The sequence below is a fragment of the Glossina fuscipes genome, unplaced genomic scaffold (genome assembly GCF_014805625.2).
Source record: "Glossina fuscipes isolate IAEA_lab_2018 unplaced genomic scaffold, Yale_Gfus_2 61541, whole genome shotgun sequence".
NCBI lineage: Eukaryota > Metazoa > Arthropoda > Insecta > Diptera > Glossinidae > Glossina > Glossina fuscipes.
In genome coordinates, this window is record NW_024003752.1 from 282122 (window position 1) to 301332 (window position 19211).

General features: G+C 34.1%; 1 protein-coding gene and 2 long non-coding RNA genes across 14 annotated transcripts in view; 2 read left to right on the top strand and 1 right to left on the bottom strand.

The window, feature by feature from the left end:
- The first annotated feature begins 7547 nt into the window (after nucleotides 1-7547).
- On the top strand, nucleotides 7548-9218 carry LOC119643712. The gene is made up of 2 exons (XR_005248388.1): nucleotides 7548-8052; nucleotides 8109-9218. It is a non-coding gene; the product is annotated as an uncharacterized LOC119643712 (long non-coding RNA).
- A 1031-nt stretch (nucleotides 9219-10249) lies between these two features.
- On the bottom strand, nucleotides 10250-16922 carry LOC119643704 (protein lap1). Of its 12 annotated transcripts, XM_038043120.1 has the most exons (10): nucleotides 15765-16051; nucleotides 15452-15686; nucleotides 15085-15272; nucleotides 14251-14386; nucleotides 13896-14185; nucleotides 13458-13815; nucleotides 12593-13388; nucleotides 11600-12539; nucleotides 11013-11120; nucleotides 10250-10947 (listed from the first exon to the last, which is right to left on the bottom strand). In XM_038043120.1, the coding sequence occupies exons 2-9, from the start codon at nucleotides 15633-15635 to the stop codon at nucleotides 11097-11099; spliced, it is 2916 nt and encodes a 971-aa protein (XP_037899048.1). In that variant the 5' UTR covers nucleotides 15636-15686; nucleotides 15765-16051; the 3' UTR covers nucleotides 10250-10947; nucleotides 11013-11096. The 12 variants fall into 12 exon arrangements, with proteins under 12 accessions (XP_037899048.1, XP_037899053.1, XP_037899056.1 ...); XM_038043125.1 differs by lacking the exons at nucleotides 15452-15686; nucleotides 15765-16051 and adding an exon at nucleotides 16732-16922 and having other exon boundaries at nucleotides 15085-15256; XM_038043128.1 differs by lacking the exons at nucleotides 15452-15686; nucleotides 15765-16051 and adding an exon at nucleotides 16732-16922.
- LOC119643706 overlaps nucleotides 15187-19211 on the top strand; it is a 13107-nt gene continuing 9082 nt past the window's right edge. The window contains exon 1 of the long non-coding RNA XR_005248382.1: nucleotides 15187-15281. This is a non-coding gene — a long non-coding RNA (uncharacterized LOC119643706). The remainder of the gene's footprint in view (nucleotides 15282-19211) is intronic.

Genomic DNA, 19211 nt, shown 5'->3' on the forward strand with positions numbered 1-19211 from the left:
GAAGCCAGTTCTACATTCGTCGGAACTTTTCCATAATTCGTTTCAAGTTTTCAGAAACGATCGTTTGTATCGCAATGGTGGTGGTGTTTTAATTGCTATTTCTACGGCACTCCCCACCTATTCGTTTGAATTTCCAACTACTCCCGATGTTGAATTTATCGCCATTCGAGTGAAATTTCCTAACAAACACTTATATGTGACCTGCTCCTATATTCCCCCAAATTCGGATATTCCCATATATAAGAAACAGGCCGCCCTCATTTGTGAAGTGGCCAAGCAATCTAAACCTACCGATATAGTCCTTGCGTTGGGTGACTTCAACTTGCCTCAAGTCAATTGGTTTTACAGTGATAGTTCTGGCTGTTTGATTCCTTCCTCAACATCTGATAAAACCGTTGTGTTCTTCAATGAATTATTTGATAATAACTTAGTTCAATACAATGGTACCCCTAATTGTAATGGGAGATTTCTTGATCTCTGCTTTGCAAATTTTCCTGAGGTTTGCGTTAATCGTTGTTTTCCGTTTAGTTTACCTGAGGATCCATATCATCCAGCATTGGGTGTTTCCTTTCATTACAAGTATGTTGGTTCGTTGAACCTCTATAACGTTCCAAATTCAAATTTTTCATATCAACGTTATGATTTCCATAAAATCAATGTTTCCATACTGAAATCACATCTTTCTCATTTTGTGCTCGATTTCTCTGAGGGAAGCATTGATAGCTTACTGTCGTCGTTCTACAATGTATTAAATCAAGCTATTTCTGCATCCGTTCCGATCAAGCAGTCCCGTCCTCGAAGTAAGGATCCCCCGTGATTTAATAAGACAATTAAATACTACAAGAATAGGAAAAACAAGTTGTTCAAAAAATTTTCGAAAAGTGGTTCTTCTCTCGACTATTTCGCTTACTCTGTTGCAAGGCATAAATTTAATTCCCTCAACCGCCAATACTACTGCAGATACCTTCAGTTTGTTAAATCCTCCTTGTTTTCTAACCCTAAATACTTTTTTAAGTTCGTTAATTCCAAAAGAAAAATCTCCATAAATCCGTCGTTTGTGTCTTTTAATGGCTCCGAGTCCTCGGATGATTTTGAATCCTCAAATCTCTTTGCGGAATACTTCCGACAGAACTTTTCAACTGCCAATTTTGATTTATCGGAAAATTATCCATATTCGATTTCTAATTCGGTTTCAATTCCTAACTTTGTTATATCGGAAAATGACGTTTTTGAAGGATTGAACTCTCTGAAATATAATTGTTCGCCTGGACCCGATGGGATTCCCTCATGTGTACTTATATCTTGTGCTGGCGAGCTTTGTGATGTTATCTCAAAGATTTTTAATAAGTCTTTGAATTTAGGTGTTTTCCCTTTGTGTTGGAAGACTTCTTTCCTTATTCCTATTCACAAAAGTGGTAGTAGGCAACTTGTAGAGAACTACAGAGGCATCGCCAAGTTGAGTGTCTTACCTAAACTGTTCGAGCGAATTGTGGCTCAGCATATAGCCTTTTCCATGAAATTGTATATTTCTCCTTTCCAGCATGGTTTCCAAAGGGAAGATCTACGGTGACCAATCTGTTGGAGTTTACTTCTCATGTTTTCAAGGCTTTTTCTAGTGGTTCTCGCACTGATGTCATTTACACCGACTTTAGCAAGGCGTTTGATATGATTAATCATAGACTTCTTAGATTTAAAATCCAGACCTCTGGCTTTCCTCTCTTCTTAGTTGAATGGTTAAGCTCTTATCTGTATGGTAGATCATTCAGGGTTTTGTTTAACCTCATTACCTCGGATGAATTTCCCGTGACGTCTGGCGTACCTCAAGGTAGCCACTTGGGACCTATTTTATTTAATCTTTACATCAATTATTTGCCCTCCGTGATTAAATTCAGTAAGATTTTAATGTATGCTGATGATGTGAAACTGTTTACTTCTTTTTCCGTAGAATCGCAATCACATCATCTTCAAAGTGATTTGAACAATTTGGTTGCATGGTGCTCCCTCAATCTTCTGAAGCTAAATCTAAATAAATGTATGAAGCTTTCTTTCTTAAGAAGGAAGTCGTTTAGTACCCAATACTTCATTGATTCGCACAGGTTGGAAGACGTCGATTCGTTCATTGATTTAGGCGTTCTATTCGATTATAGGTTACGTTTCAATTTGCATATTGAGTCCTCGTTAAGCAAAGCTAGGTCCGCTCTTGGTTTTATAAAGAGGTGGTCCAAAGAGCTTGATGATCCTTACATTACTAAAAGGCTTTACACGTGTTTGGTTAGACCTATTCTTGAGTATGCCTCTGTTGTGTGGTCTCCTTCATATAGATGCTACGTAGCTTCAATTGAATCTATACAAAAGCAATTCTTGCTGTTTGCCCTTAGGAATTTGGGTTGGGACCCAATTTCCCCTCTTCCACCCTATGAAAATAGGTTGCTTCTGTTATCCTTACCGTCACTCGAGAAACGTAGATTTGTTCTTGGGGTTTCCTTCCTAATCAAATAAATAAATGGTGCAATTGATTCGCCCGCATTACTTCGTGAGATTTGCTTTAATGTTCCTAACCGCTTCTCTAGGCACTTTATGTTGATAAAGCTTAGTCAATGCAAATATAACTTTGAACTGTTTAACCCGCTCAGAGTTGTTTGCAAGAACCTAAATGATGTCTATCATCTATTCTCATTAACGGACTCTTTAAAGTCCATTAAAGCAATTTTGCTCAACAAGCGCGATTTACCTATGTCGTACTTAAACTGATTTAACCTTAGATTTTGTCATTATGAGTCGAAAATTAATTTGTTGTTAACAATTATCGGTTGCCAAGCTTATGCATGTTTGCGATGGCTTAGGGGTTCACTTGCAATTTGGTCCTGTATCGGTTGTGGGTGTGGCTCTATGCTAATTGTGTACATGCTTTTTTTTTTCTTTTTTTTTTCCTCCTTATTTGTTTTATTGTACTTATACTAAGTTTTATTATTAAATAATTTTAAGATTTACTTAAGAGTCAATTGAACTCGACTGCTATTTTGTTTTAGTTGAGTTTCTTGTATAAGTGGAATAAATAAATAAATAAATAAATAAAAAAAACATATCGTTCTCTGCATTCTGTTTTTTATCTCCCGAGTTAACGAACAAGTCTTTTAAATAATTCTGCCTTCAGTTGACATCAATAATGCCTAGGTTTATGGCTTCATTACAAAAGAAAAAGGATCCAGAAAACTTCAATCAACTATCAATCAACGAACATTACAAATCTGTCGGCGAAGAAACTTCCTGTCGGGACCACTCTTTGACGAGATGTTTAAGTCGTTCACCGTATGTATTAAGTAATGAACTTCCTCTCCATCTGAGATCAATTTACGTTGCGAGCAAAGAACCGTTAAGAGTAGCTATCCTTAATATACTTTTGAAGAGAATGAAGGAGGCTTATTTAAGTCGGCCCCAGATAGTTTACCTGATCTCACAATGCAAAGAGATAACATTTGAATATAAAATAAGAGGAAAGATGAGAAATCAAATGTTTCACTATAGAAAGTATGTATATATTTGTAGCAGTAGTATTTAATTTCTTTACTTCACTTTTGTTTTAGATAATGATGACCTAATTTTTTACATATTTGTAATATTTAATACATCTTAATAGTTATCTATTTTAATTTTTGCGTCTCGCGGTTTTTTACGTTATTTTGTTTTCAGACACTCGCAATCTTAGCTTCACGTTTCGAATTTTTATATATTCACTAAAAGAGCACACCCTTTTCTTCTTTCTTACTATTAGTTTTTTCGTTCAGCAAAGGTGGCTGCGCAATACCTGCTTAATAACTCATCCTCTAATTATTTCTCGTCAGAAATTCAAAGATATATTGATAACTCATTAATCATTGATTTTGCATTGTCTGGCTGTAGAGTGATGTGACAAACAACTCGACGAAGAGTGGAATCTTGAACATGTTCTAAATTCGCAAAGCAAAGGACGGGCTCTTTTTTCAAGTTCCGATTCAGTTTCTAATTAGCTGTGGTATCACATGGTTGGCGTTGACCCAAGACCATACATATGATCCCTCCTACTTGCTCAAAATAAGTGATCCTTCTGTTAATAGATGTGACATCTGCTTTACGGTGCCTAATACAGAACACTTTATCTTCCATTGCCTTTACTTCGATCCTTATCGAAGCAGGTATCGTTTTTTAACATAGTTTGATTCGCTGATTACTTTACTTAAGACTTTTAACGTTAAGTATTTCAAAAAACAGAATAAGTTTTTGAACCAAACTAATCGATGTAATGTAATTTATTGAGCTAGTTTTTTATGAGATATATCTGTAATTTTCTATTCTTATAGACTGTGCGAATAAAATGGACTACGAACACCAGTGGTAATCATCATTATCTTGAATTTTAGTAAACAAGAGAAAATTTTATTATTGTCAAGTGCGTCGGCGTGCATTTTTCTCGCTATCTAAAGTATAACCAGAGCTTTTCCACGTGCTCATCATCAGTGATTTTCTTGATTGCTAAACTTCATCTTTGTAGACAACTTTCTTACAAACATTTTCAACAATATTTACATTAGAATATTACAATAAAATAGTGACATAAATCTAGACAGTATTTAGTAGAAATACAATTCAAATGGCTTTGAAAAGCAAATAGGTATAAACAGGACATATGATATTTCAGGTTTATTGATGGTTTTTGTTTCATAGGAAGAAAATGTATACCAAATATTTGATTGGGATAGATTATAGTTACCTGCATTTCTATATAGTTCGTGGTAATGAGTGCATTGTATGGTATTATTAGGTGCATGCAAAAATCTTTAATAAGTTTTATTTGAAAAAGGCATTTATTGTGATACATTGGTGCAATATGCGTTAATAATAATGTTTTCGACCATTTTCTTCAATTTTTTCCCGTCTTTCTAGCAACATAGCGACACCGCGTGCACAGAACCATATTCGTTTGGCAACAATCGAATCATTGACCCAGTTTCGTTCGTCTTCAACTTTGTGGAACTGCGTGTCAGGCAAGCCATACTGCATTGATCTAATCATGAGGTAATTAGAAAGCACCATGTCTGGTGCGTACGCTGGGCAGGGCTGAACTTCCCATTCGAGCTGCAACAGTGTATTCTCGACAACTCTTGTAACGTGTTGCCGCGCGTTGCCATGCAAGAGGATGCCTATGCAGCTTTGAGTTGCTATTACTGGTATTCTCTGTAATACTTTTATTAATGTCGATATATATTTGCAGTAATAGTTTTATCCGTTTTTAGCAGCTCATAACAAACTACGTCTTGCTGATCCTACCGTATGTACAGCAAAACGTTCTGGCCATGAATATTCGGCTTCGATGTCGGTGTGGTTCGAAATGTCATTCAATGTCAGTCAATTTGTATGGTGGATATTTTGCCTACTTTCGTATCTTCGAAAGTTCTGTTTGAAAGTTCTTTGAGAATTTCAAATCGGTTTTCGTCCAATTTGTCTTGAAATTCACTGTCTTCAAACTTTTTTGATCGTCCAAGTTGTTCTCCATTATTCGCATCAAAACCATCACATTTTAACCGTTGATATGAAGAGTAACAATTGGGAAGTGATGGAGCTGCATCACCATAAGCTTCTAAAAGTGTTCAATGGACGTCGGCAGCAGATTTCTTCAAATCAAACAACAAAAGTAATAAATTTTGAAAATACAATTCCGGGCGTTTAATGATCGGTGTCTGCATACACTGAACATCTGAATAGAACTAAAATTAAAACTGTTATTTTAAGTAGAGAAAGGTCAAAACTATTGAATTTAATCGTTATGTATACAGGTATTTCTCATTTCTTTATAATTTTCATCTGTAGAAGTCGCCTATCGAAATTAACGCAACCATCTAATGTTAGGAACATGCCAATTAATCCCCACGTAGCACACTTCCTGCAAGCATAAAGTCGACTTCCGGAAAGATGTTCATAACAAACTACGTCTTGCTGATCCTACCGTATGTACAGCAAAACGTTCTGGCCATGAATATTCGGCTTCGATGTCGGTGTGGTTCGAAATGTCATTCAATGTCAGTCAATTCGTATGGTGGATATTTTGCCTACTTTCATATCTTCGATAGTTCTGTTTGGAAGTTCTTTGAGAATTTCAAATCGGTTTTCGTCCAATTTGTCTTGAAATTCACTGTCTTCAAACTTTTTGGATCGTCCAAGTTGTTCTCCATCATTCGCATCAAAACCATCACGTTTTAACCGTTGATATAAAGAGTAACAATTGGGAAGTGATGGAGCTGTATCACCATAAGCTTCTAAAAGTGTTCAATGGACTTCGGCAGCAGATTTCTTCAAATCAAACAACAAAAGTAATAAATGTTGAAAGTACAATTCCTAAAAGGACCCTGCGTCAATCTTTCGGAGAGCCCAGACGACATTCTTAGAGAACGCATCGGTGTTCGAGCTTCGTCTATATAAATGATATAATCGTATACAGCAAAAACGAATCTACCCAATCTGAAGATTTAACGAAAATATTAATATTTAGTACTTCAGAAGCAAACCACCATGAAACTGCAAATATATAAGCGCGAATTCTTCAAAACAGAAGCACAATATCTACGATTTGTTACACCTGATAATGCAATAAAAACCAGTCCAAAAGCGTAGAAACAATCCCTAAACTTTCCAGTACTCCATACATTAAAAAAACTCCACTCATTTCTAGGATTTACGTGTTACTATCGTAGATCCATAAAACATTATTCAAAATTAACAAAGCAGTGAACAGTTCTCTCGAGATGAGATAAGGGCAGAATATCATCAAGTGCATCATCAAAATTAAAAACTACATAAGACAAAGAAACTGTGCACTCATTTCAAAAATTAAAAAATATTTGATATCAAAACATATAGTAGTTGGCCTATCCAGATTTCAATAAATATATCCAATTAATTACAGATGTGTCACATCATGTAAGTAGGTGCTGTACTCGCACAAAATCACGAACCCATAACAATTTTTTATCGAACGCTTAAAAAGAACAAAACACTTTTCCACAAATGAAAAGGGAATTTTACAGTACAGACAAAATAAAAATACTCACAGACCACCCATCTTTGGCTTACGCCATGAATAATAACAAGTAAGAAAACTATATTCGGTCGTGGCGGAATCTTTTATACCCATTACCGTTATCCTAAACCACACGAAAAAAGTGAAAGAGGTACGAGGAAGTTGCAAGCGTGCTCTTTGAAAACTTTATGTCACTTCCAAATTCTTTTGCAAATTTGTACGCAACATCTCCATTTTCGTTAACGGAAGAATATTTACCACAAATACTACACAGTTGCGCAAATAGACAGATGACCAGACACACGGACGGACACGATTAAATCTAATCCAAATTTGAAACCGCCCAAGAATTTATATACTTTATGCGGTTTTTAAAGCTTGTTTCAGCGCCTTATGAAAGTATTGAAAAAGTATTAAATTTTGATACTCTATAACACTGGGTAGGCGTGGTCAATTTTTTCCATTTTTGCACAGGTGCCACAGCATTACCCATAGAATATGCATTTAAATTTTTGTTTATTTATCTAGTTCTTGAGTAATGAGAAAAAAACCGATTTTGTATTTCCTTCTTTCGGTTTGCGCTTGCACCGATTTGGCTCATTTTCGATACCAGCCTGCGTGCAAAAACTTCCCATGGTTCTGTCGCATTTAAAGCCGATAACTTTATTTTAGCAGCCAAGAGAATAGTTCAAACAGACATTACACAGACGGACATACTTAAAGCGTTTCAGAATTTGATGCTGATCAAAAATATACATACTTTGTGGGGTCTCTGATGCTTCCTTTTGGGCGTAGCAACCGTTTTGACAAAATGAATACACACGCAACAATTCGATAAGGGTTAAGGCCGAAGAAACCTTGTCCTTGGACCTTAGAAATGGTCCGAGGAATGTTAGCCAATGCGTACATTCCCAGCTCAATTTATCGTAATTTCCTTTTATGCTCGTGGGGAGCACTGCGACGCACAAAAACGACGGCCGTTTAACACGTTCTCAAAACGAGTAAGTAAAGTGTCTAATATTTGCAGTGTTAAGTAATCTGAAGTTTTTTATCTTAGCAACTTTTTTCTTCGCTAATGACACCTTACCGAAGCTCGGCTGATCCCCTGAAAAAAATGCAACGAAATCCATTGCATTGATTAGTACTATAAAATTTAGTATTTCGAAAATCGAACTACAGCTTTAAACATTTCTCTAGCTCACTGGTGTTTTAGAAGATAAGCGGAAGAGCCCCAAGAAGCTGACCACAGCCACAAACACTTGTACAGCGCGGCACAACATTTCAGCCCACTACGAAGTGGAAGCAGACCATTTGAATACTCCAGTACCGGCGATCTATGAAGATAGTGGTGTTGACACTTGTGTTCTCAATTAAGATATTTAAGTGAACAAGGATTGCTAGCACAAAATTTATAAGTATTATAACAAACATTGAAAGAACTTTTTTTATATACTGGTAATTAAATGTAAATTTCTTGTAAATAGTTTATGATCGTTTTATTTATAATTTTAAGGTCTAACATAAATTCTTTTTTTTTTCATTTAATTTTACATCCTTGCTATTATTTACCATACATGCTTTGCTTACACAAACAATGTTAATGTGCTTATCATTTATACTCCTGTTTCAGTTACCAATTAATCCTAACAGAAAATTAGATAGGAAGTATTGAAAAGGGGGCGACAATGGTACATGGTTAGCCTCTTAGCGATCATCTCCAAAAAAACAAAGCGATAACCACGGCGACAATCGCCTGCTTACATGACTACCACGGGTTCATTTTTGCTTTCACAATTTTGTACTGACAATAGTAACAAAAGTCGATTTTTGCAATAATTTACTAGAACAGTTAAGTCACCATTGTACACGGTAGTGATAATATTATATTCCATCGCATTTAAATGTTTAAGATAATAATTTATTTATAATTTTCAACAAGAACATTAAATAAAGAAATTTTAAATTTAAAAAGTGCAAACATTTTTATATTTGACAATTTACAAATTTTAGTTAACAAATAAAAACGTTTTCAACAATAAAGAAAACTCAGCTGCTTTCGGCTTTGTACGTTTTTGTTTTCGTTTGAGTTGTTCTCAACTATATTTGTTCATTAGAGATTCCTTTAGCTTCTTCAAGTTATATGGCTGTCTCCTCGATCTCTTTGCAGCAAAAAATGTACGTCATCTCGGGGAACTAACTTGCTTTATTAGAAAAGCCAATTTATCCTTTTAGAATTTTTCTTTTTCCTCCTCTTTCCTTTTTTTTTTTTTTTTGTTTTTGCTTTTTTTGCGTTCAATCATTTTCAATTTCCATGACATTCCTTTTCGTTTTCAGCCAAAGTTTGCAACACTGTCTGACTTTCAAGAACTCAACAAGCACACTTACACACACACACACACACACACACACACACACACACACTTAACATACTCACTCCAGCTATTACGGCCGCTCTTATATTTTTGTTACGGTTTATACATAATCGTGACTAAAAATTACAACAGTTTATTATTTTGACATATAAGCCACAAATCTATTGGCTTAGTCCATCTCTGTTCAACATACCAAAAAAAAAAAAAAAAAAACTATATTTGTTTGTTTGTTGTTTGGTTTTGCTTCCTTTTGATACTCACTTGACATTGACAAAAATTTTACTTTCATACCTGCAAATTATTTTCATAATTTCATTTGGTTACTGCTATTATTATTTCGTTTATTTGCTAATAAATGGAACGAGTTGGATGGATGATTGCACAATTTACAAATACAAATACAAAAACATTTCAATATTTCTCGGCTCTTACACTTTCAATAATTGAGATTTTGTGTCATTGTATTAATAAAATAAAAATTTTTGTTGTTACTTGTGGTTTGGAGCTCACGGAATAATAGATATTCTTTCCCTTTTTCTTGTTTATCTTGATTAATGTTCAATTACATTTTTTTTTGTCATCGGTCAATATTTAATTTACCCGCGCACTCATTTTAACGCACTCTCTTGTAAATATATTTACAAAATATATCGACAATGAATAAATAAACAAATATAGTGCTGTTGGAATAACATCAACACCTAATCAGATTTAAATATTTTTTGAGGCTTTCTTTTTGATATTCAACTACCGGTCGATTTTTTTTTTTTTAATAAATTAGTTAGCAGGTACGACATACAATTTTGCCAAATTTTTTTCTTGCTTTTACCTACTTTGCACCACTATTTCTTGTTTTCCTTTGTTTGACGAAAATCAATATCATTTTTTTAAATTTAATTTCGATTGGCCTCATTCGATTGCATCTCCAATTTGTAGATGCATATCCATATATAAAATAAATTCTCATCTATTTGAATTTCAAATATTTCATGTTTTCTGTTTTTCATTTTAAAACTGGAAATTTGAATTCCAGCAAATACAAAAACTACATGATTTCTGAACATATAAACAAAAAGTTGAAAGGTATAATGAAACAAATTATAGATTTGTTGCTTTACCACATTGATGTTGCTGTAGTACTTCTTAACAGTGATTTAATTGAAGAAGTTTTTATGAAGCAATCTTTTCTTTTTCGAAGATAAGCTAAATATTTAATAAGCCTGTAAATTAAAACGGAAGTTGTATGACTTGAAACCACCTGTGTGAATATTGAATGCAAAAATGACATGAATTTTATTAGTTGTGGGTTTCATATTGGGAGGACGAAAGTCACAACTTCCTTTTGGTTCTACAATGAATCATAAGCAGGTCATATGTTTTTAGCGTAATATAATTAATTTTTACGTATAGTTAGCTTTTCTTATATATATCACTAGTTAAATATTGCAGACACAGAGCTGTCTATTTTATAGTTGCAATTCTAACACCAAGATGCCCGGACTAGACTGGCAAGTCCATTGCTGTCTACATAACAAAAAATTTTCTAAGAAACCAAGCATTAAAAATGGTAAAGGTTCATGATTTTTTACCTGCCGACGCATCCAACAACTAGCGCAAATCTTAACAATTCCCAGGATATTTCAAATGTAAGAAGGAGGAGTACTAAGATTAAACTAAAACCACGGCTGAGTGCGCAACTGGAGAAAGGCGAAAAGAACATTTAAGTACACGAAAGCTTAGCTATTATCTTTTTTGCTTTTTGACCGTAGGACCTAGATCTAGGAAGTAAATAAAAGAGGTTTTATGTTTATAACTTCAACAGATTGTGAATTTCGTAAATGCTTACAAGTTTTGCGCCTATTCCGTTTACGTAGAGCAAATCAAAAATATAATCTATTGTCATTAACTAAAAAATTTTAGCCTTTTATCTCAACATTTTCGATACAAATTGGTTTATCTTAATGTCAGCATATAAGAGCGCTATCCACGCAAGGACAAATGTGTCGTACAACCTCATGCTTTCGCGTTAAAAATAAAATTCAAAGTTAGCTTTGCTAACGGTCGATAATAATCTAACTAAATTCCTTTCTCAATAACCTGAACTGAGCACAACACAGCAGACTGAATTCAGTTCACATATTCAAAAAAGATTCAAAGCTAATTAAAATTCTCATACCACAGTCGGATTCTGGGGTACTCCAAATAGCCATGATGTGTTAGGTTTAGCTTGAGAAATGCTATTAAATGATGATCCTTCTGGAGGAGTTAACGCAATCATGTTTGTATTTTTAGTTTCGAAATCATTTACGTTAGTTGAAGTTGTATCATTTAATACTTTTGTTTCGGTGTGATAACATTTTAACGCTTCTGTGATGAGATTTTTTTGCTGATTGCGGCAACTATCTAGGCGCGACTGATGTTTATCAAAATTATTTTTGATATCAAGGATTTCATCAACTGCAGGTTTGTCAATGATCTTAGGAGTTTTTCTTCCCTGACGTAGGTAAACCACATCTCCATGCTTAGCTTGCGTATGATATTCCGCTTGACATAGTTGCTGTTGCTGATTTTGATGATAGTTACTATTTTGTAATTTTTGCCTTTGTTTACGTACGGCTTCGTAATTTGTCAAATCTTCCGGGGTTTTTTTTGTAAAACTGCGCGCTATATAATAAGGCGGCGGTTGGAGTAACTGATATTGCATATCCGGAATGGAATGTGTATATTGGGCGTTATCAGTGTTTAGCAGGTGTGGTCTATAATAACCCCTACTCGTTAAATCGGAAAGATTTTGACCTTTCCTAAGAACTGGCACAATGTCTTGTTGGCAGTTGTCAGAAACGCCCCTGTCAATTTTATTACAAAAAGCATGGGTTGTAGAATTTTCTGTAAAAGTTTTTTGATACCAACTATCGTTGCTGGCGGTTTTTAGTATATGTTGCAACACATTATTACTTTTTTTGCATAACGTAATACCACAGTTCGTAGTATATACTACTGGACTATTGTCATCAAACAATTGCGTTGATGTTTCTTGAGCTGCTCCTATAAACATTTTATTGTTCGCCTGTATACTATTGACGTAATTTCTAGAACGGAGGGTCGTTTCATTCGAGCTGCAATGTAACGCACTAAAATTTTCGTTAACAACATTAAAATAATCGCCTACCTATTGCTGAGATGATGGCAATTTTTGTTAAGCCTAGCTTCAGAGAAGTTACTAAACCTCCTCGCAGAGCAGGTGTTAACCCATTGCCCATTTCGCACGTAATGTGACATTAATCGCAATTGTTGTGGATAAGGCGTAGGCGAACGCGTTAAAACATCTTTGGGAGCTTCAACCATCTTAGCGTTTGCTTTAACACCCGCATACGGTAAAGTGCTTAATGAAGTGGACAACGAAGTTTCTTCTTCCGCGATATTGATATGTCTCAAATTACCACCTGACCTAGAAACGGCGCATCTATCAGAAGCTGAGAGTATTACAGTTTGTTCGGCAAAACATATACGTCGCATCTGACCCATAAAACTGTTGGCTGGTTTTACCAGCAGTTTGCGTTGTTGATCTAAGGTGTGTTCACCTTCACATATGTCGCCTTTCGCCTTTGTCACCTTATTTCGATAAGATGTAGAATCATGTTGTGGCAACATAAAACAAGTCAATTGTGTTTTCGTGTTGACATCTGTATATTGAAGTGGCACGAGCGGTTTCGACTGATTATCACTCATCCATAAAGAAGTTAAGCTTACCAAACTTAATACAGAAGCCGGCAACGTTGAAATATGATTTTGAACAATATTCAGAACTTTCAACTGAGTTAATTGGCCAATATTTTGGGGTAATCCGGTAATTTTATTGCGGCTAATACTAAGTACTTTCAAATTAGTGCATTTGCAAAGTTCGTCTGGTAATATGCACAAATCGTTGCTGTCAGCAAATAAATAACGCAATTTCTTAAGCATTCCTGCAGTAATGAATATCAAAGTTAATAAATGAAGCCCCCGCCTCTTTCGTAAATCGAAAAATTCCATACCTATGGTAGGAGGCAAACGCTTCAATTCGTTATAGCTTATCGCCAATTCCTCAAGATTTTCTAAATTTAAAATACTCTCCGGCAGCTCTTTCAATTTATTAGATTCACACTTGAAAGTCACTAATGATACCAACATGCCAATGCTAAAGGGAAAGGCTACCAAATTGTTAGCGCTAATTGACAAAACCTCCACATTCACCCAATTGGTAATATCATTTGGAAAAAAATTAATTAAATTGCCGTTCGCCTCTAGATGTGTTAATTCTCGTAATTTTGATGTATTTGATGGTACAGAGCGTATCTGATTAAAATCTATCCAAAGCTCACGTAGTTGCTCTAATTCTCCAATCACTTCAGGCTACAAAATGGATTTCAGTCAAATTTTTAACTAATTGGGTACCTACTATATTTGCAAAGAACAATTGTGCACAGGCTTACCAAATCTGTGAACTCGTTGCCGCCCAGGTCGATGCGTCGCAAATTTACGAGACGAGTCATTGATTTAGGCAAGGATACCAAATTGTTTAATCGCAATTCAACAATGCGTAAATTGATCAAGCGTCCAAAATTAGCTGGCAAAAACTCCAAGTAAGTTTCGTTCAAGAGTAATTCTTGTAATGAAATCAGTGACGTTATAGCATCAGGCAAACGTTGTAAACTGTTACAACTCAGATCCAAATGTGTTAAATGCTTACACGATCTTAGGTGATCTGGTAAAACGGATATAACTGAAAACAATTAATAATTATAGAAAATTTTGATTCAATTAAGTTAAATTTAGAAACGAACGAACAGTTTCGACTTAAGCTTAAAAGCTCTAACTGGCGCAAAGAACCAATGGCTTCCGGTATTTTGTCCAAGCTGTTATTATTCACACACAAAATCCTTAAGTTTTGGCAATAAAATAATTGAATTGGTAAATTATTGATCTGTGAAAAAAAAGCAAAAGGAATTTTATATAGCTTGAGCGGGATCTTTTGACACTCGCCGAAAAGTGAAAGTACGAAAGGGTGGGACTTTCGTAATGTAGTTTATATGTAAACTGGACTTAAACAATGTTAGCAATTTATTTATCTAACAAATCCTAACCCTCCGCTAAATTTCAGCTCAATATTTACTACGATTACGAAATATATTTTGAATTTTTGTTAGTTTAATCTATTTAGTATAGTTATTGTCAGAACAATATTACTTGCTATCTAAACAAATTCGCTTATGAAAAGTCAAAATTGGTAAAAATAGTTGAATACAGAGTATAGCCACGGAATTTTAACCCTACTAGCGAGTAGTGTAAGAGCCCGAATTAGTACTTAATTTTAAGGGCCAAGTTACTAAGAGTGCAATAACTGCAATCATGCCATCTTAACTGTCTCTTAAATCTATCCGCCCACTGTATATCATGGCTAGAGTCATTGTTTTCAAAGGCACTACATATTAAGATTGTGGAAGCGAAGACTATAATATACTTTAATTTCATTCTATATTCGAACTACATTCTGTTGACATTTCACATTGACTAACATTAATAAAAGTTTGAACAATGACGCAATTAGCAATTTTTTGGATCTATACTGAATTTATTTATGTACGTGTTATAATAAAGGGCATCAGAAAAAAATTTACTCACCCGTGTAGAATTTAAATTCAATTCTTCTAAGGTACGTTCATGTTCCCAAATCTGAGGGAAAGTTTCCAGTAAAACAGTATTACTGTAATCCAGTTTAATAACAACCTCTTCCTTCTTAAATTGCAAACAAGGAAAGCACTCCGACAAGGACATTTTAAGAAATTTCAGGAATCTGTCAACGTGCGAAACTATTGCAAGTAAGTAAAATCTTAAACCTCGCTTTATATATAGCATATAAAGAAATAGCAACACAATTTGAAGTCATGATTATTCATAAGAATTATTAACATTACATTAACAAGAATTTAATTGTGAAAGGTAGGAAAAAAAACACAAGGTAAAATAAAGTAAATAGAAGCAGACCTACCCCGCACGACCGTTACTGTAATCTCATTCGGAATAATGCTGACCGATATATTATTATTCGTATCACATAAATTTGTATTAAAATTTAATAAATTGGACATGTCTACAGTCAACAAATTTCCCGAAGTTTTTTTTATATGTTTTAAAGATGAAACCATCTTTGCAACGGAAATATATAATTTCATTTAATCATGCATATGAAACATTCAGCAGAGCAAGATTCACATAAAAATACCCTGAAGAATAAAACAGGTGGGTTTTTTTACGATAATTTTCCTCGAAATTCCCCTGTACATATTTTTGCATTCACTCACTTTATTGCAAAGTGTAAATAATTTATTGATCTTAACAAGCCCTCCCTATCCTTGACATTTATCGCGTTAATACTAGGTAAGATCCACAAGCAGAAAACAACTTAATAATTTTGCAGCAGTCGCAGCGGGTCGATTTCCAAACACTTATCATCAAAGTTAAATGACTTCTTCATGTTTATTAAAATGAAGAGTCCACGCTACCAAATTTAGATGCATATACATTCTTGCTGTTGATCTACATAGAGTAGATAAGCAAACCTTTTTACATTGTTCTTTCTTTCTTATTCAATAAACCATGGACAAAAAGTGCCTACATGTACAACAGCCAACAATAATTTTTTCTACGTAATAATCACTTTTCGTTCATAAACTTCAATACTTGATAAAAGAATGCTTGGACTTTCGTCCATTTTGTCATATTTTCAACGTTAAAATACTTTAATAATCCATTAGTAATTTTAAATTAAACACTTAATTCTTTTTTTATATGTGTCGTTAAGAGCAACCATGAATTATTACTTAAGTAGACTAGACGTCTTACGACAAACACAGGGGTCACTGAAACGACATTCATTTACGCGCTTTACTAGATTTTATTCATAGATACTACACAATCATTGTATTGTGTCTTGATTTACTCATTCCAGAGAATTAAGATGGCAAGGCGGATGATTTAGCGGTGTTTCTGTTGTATATTGAATAGAATTCGTATAAATATTCGACAAAACACGGTGCACAATTCATACAGAATTAGTACTTCTAGTCATTTCGCTAAACATATGATTTCTTCAATTTGCAAAACATCGATGTTCAAAATAGCATAAAATGGAAATTGATTTTCTTAATAAAAAAAAAAAAATTGATTTATTCCATAAGTTTCTACTATAAATATTCATTCCAATTTTTCTAAATAATTTTTAAATAAGCCAGATTTTGCTATGTTTTCTTTTAACTCTCTGTATATTACCTTTTTTTCACATAATCCATTTTTTATAGTAGCAGATGTTCTCTTTTACTACTGGCATAGTGGTTTATATCCTTGAAACCTTGGCGTCGTCTCGATTGAAACAATTTCATATACGTTTTCATTTGTACAGCAAATTTTACATAGCTTGTGATAAATAGACCAATTTTATCAGTTTCACAATAAAAATAAGTAAATGTACTCTAAAGATGATCCTATTTATATATTCGAGTTGCGCGATGTTGCAATTATTTGTTACTTAACCTACGTATATTCTCTCATTCTAATAATACGTTTTGCTTAACTCTATTCTCATTTTCCGCAAATGCGTAAGATATACAGCCTTAATTGCGATCTGCAACTGATCTGTGTGCCCATCGGTCGTCTCTCTCGTTGAGTTTATAAATAGTAGCACTTATTTTAAAGCTTGGTTGCTGTGTAGTCATCTTTAATCTAACTGTTATTAATTCGCTACTTCTTTGAGACAGTTTCTTAAATTCTTGGTCATTACATTTTTTTCGGCTTCTTCTATGTGGTTGTGCAGCCAATTCGCGATTCGTATTTTGTAGCTTGTAACTCGTAATTTATAAGTGAAAACCTGTCATATATAGTGTAATGCTGCAACATTTCCTCTCTTAGAAGGTTTCTTTATCATATTATGGTATGATCTATATTGTATTTTCAATTATTGATCCTACACTCAGGAATTTACTCTGTAATACATCTAATTCTCTTTTTGCTCGTGCAAAAAACTGTATTGGCTAAAAAGAAAAATAGTAGATTGGTTCCAGATCTAAAAAACACCTGAAAAGTGAACCACTCACAGTAAATAATTTTTACATACAAAATATAGAAACAAACGACCATGCACCAGTATATATAAAAAACTATAAATTACCCCACAAAAAAGCGATCCAGGTAAAACAATTATTACAACAAAACAAGTGGTGGGCTAACTAGCCCCAAAAAAATCAGACAGACATAAAAAAATGGCGACTAGTAGTTGACTACAGAAAATTAAACGAGAAAATAATAAACGACAAATTCCAGACAGACTCGGACAAACCGACGTAATCAAGCATTTCTAGAGCTCCAAAACAATTGGGTAAGGGTTATGGAAATAAAGTAAGTAAATAAAGAATATCCTATTTTCCTTAATAGAGAAATAATGAAGTTTCGTAAACTAATTATAAAAATAAATAATTACAGTCTTGTTTCTAAGTAAATATCATGTTTGTAAAGGAAGTTTTTCTCTGCTTTGCTCTAATGTTCTTTTTAAGACTTTTTTCACGTCTTTCACAAATTGTCGTTTTGTCTCCACTTTTCTCTTCTTTTACAATAATCTTTTTCGTTTAAAATTAGCATTACTGTTCTTGTCCATAAACAACAACTTGGCATCATTTACTAATGAATTATACGGATTTGACACATTTGTATATAGACTTGTTAAGGATATTGCAGTGTGGTCGCCTACCGTCGTATGCATCCACTTTGAAGTGTGACAGAATTATGCTGAATTTGGATAATTCTGTAGCAAAAAAAAAAAGAAAAACAAAAAATTTGTCGCACTTCACCTGGCTGAGTATTGCATCTCGTAATGCAATACGATGCCAGGCGCCACAATTAAAAAGTCACCATTTCTGTTAAGGTAAGCATTATTTAGTATAGCAATTAAATATAAATAGTGTACATTTTCAATAAAGGAATTAATTGTTATCAAAAGCAATTCACAAGCGTGTTAACCCGCTTAAAAATATAAGGCGTTCAATCCGCCTAATATGCAAAGACTGCTTTATGCCGAGCATTATTGGCATTACTAAAAAGCAGAAAGACTTGGCGTACTGAAGCCGAGCAGGCTAGGGCTCTAAAACAGTAAAACTTACCTTCACTTACCTACACCTAGGGAAGGAATCATAGGGAATCGTCTCAAATACTGCAACGCATTTTTCTACCACTACACGCCGTTGCAATAAGTTCTTTCATTTTTATTACAATATATATGATTATAACACGAATTTGTTATGAATTTGATATCAAATAACGCTATAAAAGATCGATTCGGTCATCCATTTCAGCTAACACTAGGTGCTCTCTGAAACTTGTGTATTTTTGTGTCACAGATGGATTCAAACGTTTGAGCTGCTATTTTTTGAAATACAGCTTATGGTAACAGTACACTAGATCTATCCATCTGACTAACTAAGATCATGTGGAAAACATTCAAAGTTTTATGAAATAAATTAATGGCTGTAGTAATTATCAAGATATATGAATAGAACAATAAAGGTGAAGATTTTAATAACATGAAAATTTTCTCATTGCCAATCCATAGCTTAAGGTAAGGACGGCAAATCCACATTAGAACAAAACAAATTTTTTTAGTATCATCGTGATTATTTAATAAAGGCAATTAATATTATATAATCCGATTGCCTCTCTTCCTCACTATGAAAATAGGTTGCTTCTGTTGTCCTTACCTAACG